This window comes from Schistocerca piceifrons, chromosome 8 (assembly GCF_021461385.2).
Source record: "Schistocerca piceifrons isolate TAMUIC-IGC-003096 chromosome 8, iqSchPice1.1, whole genome shotgun sequence".
Taxonomy (NCBI): Eukaryota; Metazoa; Arthropoda; class Insecta; order Orthoptera; family Acrididae; genus Schistocerca; species Schistocerca piceifrons.
Genome location: NC_060145.1, coordinates 66712168 through 66720860, shown reverse-complemented (window position 1 = coordinate 66720860; position 8693 = coordinate 66712168). Strand labels below are relative to the sequence as shown.

Sequence of the window (8693 nt, the reverse complement as noted above, 5' to 3'; positions counted from 1 at the left end):
CAAACTAATTAAGTCCGATTTCTGAATTCTAATTCCTTGTCATGTTCCAGACCTCACGTCAGTATAGTTCTTCCCTCCTCACGCCAGCCTGCGTGAGCTAAAACGCGTGCATTTCGGCCTCCTCTAGTAACACGGTGTTGGCTCTTCAATTGTTTAATTGTCAATAATAGTTATAATTAAAGAAAGCTAGTGACTTAGCACAGTACTTTTGTCATAGAGGGCGCAGAAAATAGCTGTAAAATTATGTGAGACTCCATTTTACATGTGCACTTGTTCTAATACTGTCTTGTAAACTGTTTCCTGTATATCAGGATCCCTACTTATGAATCAGTAAAACTCAGATAACTTCAGGGCCTTTGTGTTTGTGTCTATTCACTGCCACTCTTAGTGATCCAACCAAGCAATCTATAGAAACACAGTAGCAGATGTTGTTGACCAGCATGTTCTACTTTCCTGGCTAGTGTTATGATTGTTTCTACTGGAATGATGCAAGAGTTCCTTGTCAGTCACAGATTCTACCTATGACTCATATATAACACTTCCCACAGAGAGTGTAAATGCTTCATATGAAACACAAAGCATACAAGTAGTGGCTGCACAACAAGAAGAAGACAGGGCTTGCTAACTCTGTACAGTTCCTCTCCCCAGGTCAAGTTTCTGGCTGTGTAAATCAGGGTGTATGTTATTAAGCATTTTCTTTCAGTCATAAGGTGTAATGGAACTGGTCAGTGCTACTATCTCTCTCATGTATTGTAGACTATGATATTCACATTAAATTCAAAACACAATCAATGAAATCAAAATCATAAATCTGATAACATAATCCACACTTATATTGTTTCATAAACAGAAATAATATATAAAATTAACAGAAGATTAATTTCCAGCTTAATTTGAAATTGTAATTATATTTTAAAAATTACTGTCATTATTACTATTTGTATAATACACTGCTGGCCACCGTAAATGCAACACCAAGAAAGACAAGAGGTAGCACAACAAAATTTATTTTGTAGATAACATGTTGACCAAGTATCAAATGATTACGTTTACAGACGTCTGTGACATGTGGTTCCTGCCAGAATCAGTAGCCAGAGTAGCCGCCATTGTTGGAGATCACCGCTGCCACACGTCTCGGCATTGAGTCAAAGAGACATTGGATGTGTTCCTGGGGTACAGCAGCCCAAGCAGCTTCCACACGTTACCAAAGATCATCTGGTGTGGCAGCTGGGGATGTAATCTGGGTCACTCGTTGAGCAACCATGGACCACATGTTTTCTATCGGCGAAAGATCCGGAGAGCGAGCCGGCCAGGGAAGCAATTCAATCTGGTTATTGACGGAGAACCTTTGGACAATGCGTGCCACGTGTGGTCGCGCATTATCCTGTTGAAATATGGCTGTGGCCGAGCCCTGAAGGTAAGGAAGGACAACTGGCTCCAGCACCTCGGTTATGTAGCGCCGGCTATTTAAAGTACCGGCAATGCATACTAGAGGTGTGCGAGAGTAATATCCAATACCGCCCCATACCATAATACCCGGTGCAAGACCAGTGTGGTGGTGCATAATGCAGCTGTCCAGCATCCTCTCTCCACGGTGTCTCCACACTCGAATCCGACCATCGTGGTGCTGCAGACAGAAGCGTGCCTCGTCAGTAAAGACAACGTCATTCCATTCTGCCGTCCACATCCGTCTGTCATCACACCATTGGCGACGGAGACGTCTGTGGTTCTGCGTCAATGGTAGATGAAGCAATGGACGTCTTGCGGACAGACCACTCTGCTGTAAACGGCATCGATTGGTATGCGCAGACACTGGATGATGCGTTACAGACGCAATGTGCTGTGCTATGGTTCGGGATGTCACTGAGCGATCCGTCACTGCCATGCACACAATTTGCCTATCAGCACGTGCAGTGGTGCACCGAGGTGAATGCGATCGACCACGTCGGTTCGTCGTACCCTCCTGCATCCAACGGTCACATATCCGCATTACAGTTGCTTGGTTTAGTCCAACACGGCTAGCGATTTCTCTGTATGATAATCCACAATCTCGGTAAGCCACTATCCTTCCTCTGTCGAACTCGAATACTTGATCAAAAGATGTTCGCTGTTGTCTACGAGGCATAACTGATCGTCTTGTGAAACAACCACAAGGTAAACACACGTGCCGAACGTACACTCATCGAAATCGCCAAGCCTTAAATGGCGCTATGAGGTGGCGCCACAGGCGCGCGTGATGTGAGTCTGCGCTGAAATTCTAGTCAGTTGCATATCTCATCGCTGCAAACTCATGGTCTAAATTTCACTTGATTCGGATGCTTCCTTCAGGGTGTTGCATTTACGGTGGCCAGCAGTGTAATTTATTCTGAAAAATTTATAAAAGAAGTATTCCTTGGATGTAAAAGATTTATGAATTATAAAATCGTTGAACTGTGCCTTCTATGTCTTTCTACCTGTTGATTTGCATAACAAGTTGTTAGTGAGTTATGGCCTGAGCTGTTGTGAAGTGGCTTTCATGAATTGATATGAAATTATTATACTCAAACAAAAGTATTGTATCAGAATGGAAACCGAATTTATGACATTTTACTGAAATGTGAGGTGAATAAAATAAAAGTGCTGATGAACAAATTTAATTATGCAGTGTCCAAACTGCCAAACTCAAAAGAACCCAATCATACACCAAGACATCATTGTTTTCAGTGAGCCATATTTTCAACAAAGATTCATGAGAAACACTTGAGTATATTTCTAGACTTAAGTACTATTTTGAACTTCCTTCTTGCTTAAAATGGTTCTACAAACTTAGCAATATTATTCCCAATAAAGTGCACAAGAATAATTGGTGATTTTTTTATTAGCAACATAGGAGTAGCTTGTAACAAAGGGAAAAATTATTATTTTGATGAGTTCTGCACAAAGCATAAGCAGTGACAAAAACTAGTAAGCCAAAACATTCAGGAGAAAACATATTTCACCACTGAACAGGTCGCTACCAGTATGTAGGGTTTTATGATTTAGTTGGTGAGTTTCAGCACTTGTTAATTTTTATGTTAATATTCATGAAAAATGTCATCCAAATGATATGAGTGAAGTCATATATTAACAATAACAATAACAAAAATAAGAAATTGTTCTCCATGAGCACTGAAATAAAACATGGACTATATACTTTATTTAGTCTCTTTGTCACTTACAGACCATCCATTATCTCTATGTCTTACAAAACATGAAATTACAAAATATATAAAAATAGGAAATACACCCAATATACTGGAAGACAGATTTTTTTTCCACGTAATATGTTGCTTACTGTATTTTACTCAAGACATAAAATATTTAAAACTGAATATAAAATGTTGGTTTTGCTTATCAACAGCTTCAGCTTCTGTGTAAATATCTCTTTTTAATTACTGCAGTACAAGGTGATGATTCACTCAAAAAGTATTACACACATAAAGTGTCTAAAAGCCTCAGATGGGAAATGACTGCCCACCCTAACAGATCAAACTAAAAGAGTTAAGCTGTGAGTGCAGGACAATCTCTTTACCAAATATTAGAGATGGTGTCCACTTTGACATAAATGATCACTTTGCACTTAAATGCAAATGGCAGTGAATACAGCTCATTAAATATTAAGGTATAACATACCTTAATTCACCACAGCCAATCATCCAGTAACCCAAAAATGCCTCACCTGTCTTCAAACACACATTAATGTATGTACTTAATAATGACTGAGAAGATGAATCATTCCTCTTTTCAAATGAGAGACAGACATTACAAATATGTGAATATTGCTGGTTTATGAAATTTACACTGCTCTGCATTACTCACTTCCTTTTTAATGTGCCTGTTCATCATTCATCACTTTATCTTTAAGGTCTATTCCTTCAATCATAATTTCAGCCCATCCAAAATTGTCCACTATCATAATAATTACACACTATTATTAGAAGTCCTGCACCACCTTCACATTAAAATAAAATTTGTAACATCACTTAGTATTGTCCATATCATTAATATATTGCATGTGAATTATGCAGTTAGAATATCCTGATTAACACAATTTCTTTATCAAACATAATTTTATAGATTATATCAGAAAATACATTCAATATATACGGATCTGGTTGAGACTTTTACTTTGGTAATGACAGAAAATTTATAATGGCAGTCACACTATTTCAACACATTTTCTGAATAAGATGTAATTGATGCTCTGAACAGTTTTTATTCCTTAGTCTCTGATGATCCAATTACGTTTTCAGAAAAAAATGTTGTGTAATTTTCTTATCCCTAAATTTGGAGAATGTAATATCCTTCTGAATTCATTGCTGAACAGCGTCTTGAAATTAAACAACTAAAAGTTAGTTACTCTGTAGTTCATTACACTATAAAACATTATCCTATATTTTAACATATATCCCACAGTGTGAAGATCACAGTCTCTTCACTTTACTCTGCCTCTAGAATGTAGTAATTTTCTGGTGTCATATTTGTTGTCACAAGGCAACAGTAACTTCTCTCTATTATTAGCTGAATAAAAACTCAGCATGACAAAAGTACATTCGTCAATGACAAGCTTGTCGAATGTTCAGGTTTGCATTATTAAAGTTATTACCGCCATCATTATCAGTTCTTGCCAGATATTTCAGCATATTAAGGCTTGATGAGAGGACCCCAGAAGTATTTACTTGGCTTTGACTCATCTTCTGTGATAAAATACTCCCTTCCAAGCCTAATAAATTCCTCATCACTAAGATGTCCATCATGGTTCAGATCAATAGCAGTGAAGCTCTCAATTGCTTTCTGAAACAAAACAACAAATGTTTTCTTCTGTAAGGTCTTCAAAGCTTCTCTCTCTCTCTCTCTCTCTCTCTCTTTTTCTCTCCTTGTGTGTGTGTGTGTGTGTGTGTGTGTGTGTGTGTGTGTGTGTGTTTGTGTGTCTCCTTGCATGGAACAACACTGATTGTCTAGGAGTGGTTGCTGAACAGATGCGTGTTGTGGGGATAGGGAGGGGGCAGTGAAAGGAAGTGACTGAGGATTGGGGAAGCAAGAAGAAGGGGAGGTGCTGAGGTAAAACCATGGGTAGCGAAGTATTTTCAGATGGAAAGATTGAAGGCTCTCAGCAACTGCTGAAAATGTCGGCAATGATTCCAAAACTGATGAGAAATGAGAAAAAAGTGAGTACAAAGATAGTGACAATGTGGTAAAGGAGAGGTAAATGGGTGACTGAGGAAGTGACTTAACACAGTCTTAGGCCAAGTGTGCTGGAGGATCAGTTTCCACTTGCACAGTTCAGAGGAGCTAGTAGCTTACAATTTAGGAGTGTGTAATGACAGGTGGGAGAGGGCTGGGGGCGGGGGGGCGAGTTTCTATATGGCATGGATATAGAAGAAATGTGAAACACAGAAAGGTGGAACAAATCAACATTACTTGATAACACGCTTAGTGCAAATAGTATTTTTTTTGCTTTTTCTACCTCATATACTATGTATGTACAATAGTTACCTGAAATATCAAAATACTTTCATGGTATATTGTAGATAATTTCATTTAATGCAATATTCAATAATACCTCAGCCGTTCCAATTTCCAGTCCACAAATAAATATTTGTTGCAGTTCATTCATTCATTCATCCATCCATCCATCCATCCATCCATCCATCCATACATACATACATTACGTCCCACACATCACATCATGGAGAACAGAAGCAATCAGGGATGTGGAATGAGTCATGTTAATGCATTAACCCTCTCACTGCTTCAGACATCCTCTTTGCATTCTGTGCTGAGGCGTCTTTTGTGATGGCTGTACTGCTCGCCAAATGCCAGTTCCTATGCTGAGAGATGGCATTCTGGCCAGTACAAAATACTCATCATCTCATTTTTCAAAAACTATTACATGAAAAAATGTGGTTCTGGCTCATCTTACAATCTGGTTATATTCAAGTGATGTTGTTGTTGTGGTCATCAGTCCAGAGACTGGTTTGATGAACCTCTCTGTGCTACTCTATCCTGTGCAAGCTTCTTCATCTCCCTGTACCTACTGCAACCTACATCCTTCTGAATCTGTTCAGTGTATTCATCTCTTAGTCTCCCTCTACGATTTTTACCCTCCCCGCTGCCCTCCAATACGAAATTGGTGATCCCTTGATGCCTCAGAATATGTCCTACCAACTGATCCCTTCTTCTAGTCAAGTTGTGCCACAAATTTCTCTTCTCCCCAATTCTATTCAATACCTACTCATTAGTTATGTGATCTACCCATCTAATCTTCAGTATTCTTTTGTAGCACTACATTTCGAAAGCTTCTATTCTCTTCTTGTCCAAACTACTTATGATCCATGTTTCACTTCCATACATGGCTACACTCCACACAAATACTTTCAGAAATGTCTTCCTGACACTTAAATCTATACTCTATGTTAACAAATTTCTCTTCTTCAGAAACTCTTTCCTTGCCATTGCCAGTCTACATTTTATATCCTCTCTACTTCAACCATCATCAGTTATTTTGCTCCCCAAATAGCTAAACTCATTTACTACTTTAAGCATCTCATTTCCTAATCTAATTCCCACAGCATCACCCGATTTAATATGACTACATTCCATTATCCTCGTTTTGCTTTTTTTTATGTTCATCTTATATCCTCCTTTCAAGACACTGTCCATTCTGTTCGGCTGCTCTTCCAGGTCCTTTACTGTCTCTGACAGAATTACAATGTCAATGGTGAAAGTTTTTATTTCTTCTCCACGGATTTTAATTCCTACTCCAAATTTTTCTTTTGTTTCCTTTACTGCTTGCTCAATATACAGATTGAATAACATCGGGGAGAGGCTACAACCCTGTCTCACTCCCTTCCCAACCACTGCTTCCCTTTCATGTCCCTCAACTCTTATAACTGCCATCTGGTTTCTGTACAAATTGTAAATAGCCTTTTGCTCCCTGTATGTTCCCCTGCCACCTTTAGAATTTGAAAGAGAGTATTCCAATCAACATTGTCAAAAGCTTTCTCTAAGTCTACAAATGCTAGAAACGTAGGTTTGCCTTTCCTTAATCTATTCTCTAAGATAAGTCGTAGGGTCAGTATTGCCTTACGTGTTCCAACATTTCTATGGAATCCAAACTGATCTTCCCCGAGGTTGGCTTCTACCAGTTTTTCCATTCATCTGCAAAGAATTCATGATAGTATTTTGCAGCCATTACTTATGAAACTGATAGTTCGGTAATTTTCATAGTTGTCAACACTTGCTTTCTTTGGGATTGCAATTATTATATTCTTCTTGAAGATGAGGTTATTTCATCTGTCTCATACATCTTGCTCACCAGATGGTAGAGTTTTGTCAGGGCTGGCTCTCCCAAGGCTATCAGTAGTTGTAATGGAATGTTGTCTAGTCCCGGGGCCTTGTTTTGACTTAGGTCTTTCAGTGCTCTGTCAAACTCTTCACGCAGTATCATATCTCCCATTTCATCTTCTTCTACCTCCTCTTCCATTTCCATAATATTGTCCTCAAGAACATCGCCTTGTATAGACCCTCTATATACTATTTCCACCTTTCTGCTTTTCCTTCTTTGCTTAGAACTGGGTTTTCATCTGAGCTCTTGATATTCATGCAAGTGGTTCTTTTTCCTCCAAAGGTCTCTTTAATTTTCCTGTAGGCAGTATCTATCTTACCCCTAGTGAGATAAGCCTCTACATCCTTACATTTGTCCTCTAGCCAATCCTGCTTAGCCATTTTGCACTTCCTGTCGATCTCATTTTTGAGACATTTGTATTCCTTTTTGCCTGCTTCATTTACTGCATTTTTGTATTTTCTCCTTTCATCTATTAAATTGAATATCTCTTCTGTTACCCAAGGATTTCTATTAGCCCTTGTCTTTTTACCTACTTGATCCTCTGCTGCTTTCACTATTTCATCTCTTAAAGCAACCCATTCTTCTTCTACCATATTTCTTTCCCCCATTCTTGTCAATCGTTCCCTAATGCTCTCCCTGAAACTCTCTACAACTTTTGGTTCTTTCAATTTATCTTGGTCCCATCTTCTTAAATTCCCACTTTTGTGCAGTTTCTTCAGTTTTAATCTACAGTTCATAACCAATAGATTGTGGTCAGAGTCCACATCTGCCCCTGGAAATCTCCAGGCTTCTTCCATGCATACAACCTTCTTTTATGATTCTTGGACCAAGTGTTAGCTATGATTAAGTTATGCTCTGTGCAAAATTCTACCAGGTGGCTTCCTCTTTCATTCCTTAACCCCATTCCATATTCACCTACTACACTTCCTCCTCTTCCTTTTCTTACTATCGAATTCCAGTCATCCATGACTATTAAATTTTCATCTCCCTTCACTATCTGAATAATTTCTTTTATCTCATCATACATTTCATCAATCTCTTCTTCATCTGTGGAGCTAGTTGGCATATAAACTCGTACTACTGTGGTAGGCATGGGCTTCATATCAATCTTGGCCACAATAATGCATTCACTATGCTGTTTGTAGTAGCTTACCCGCATTCCTACTTTTTTTATTCATCATTAAACCTACTCCTGCATTACCCCTATTTGATTTTGTATTTATAACTCTGTATCCACCAGACCAGAAGTCTTGTTCACCCTTCCACCGAACTTCATTAATTCCCACTATATCTAACTTTAACCTGTCCATTTCCCTTTTTAAATTTT

At 38.6% G+C, this 8693-nt stretch overlaps 1 protein-coding gene across 1 annotated transcript in view; it reads right to left on the bottom strand.

Moving 5' to 3' along the window:
• Window positions 1-3194: 3194 nt before the first annotated feature.
• The window catches only part of LOC124711821 (sarcoplasmic calcium-binding protein), a 171023-nt gene continuing 165524 nt past the window's right edge, over window positions 3195-8693 (bottom strand). Inside the window, exon 6 of the mRNA XM_047242048.1 lies at window positions 3195-4812. Within this exon, the coding sequence (XP_047098004.1) occupies window positions 4663-4812 (150 nt within the window). The 3' untranslated portion in view covers window positions 3195-4662. The remainder of the gene's footprint in view (window positions 4813-8693) is intronic.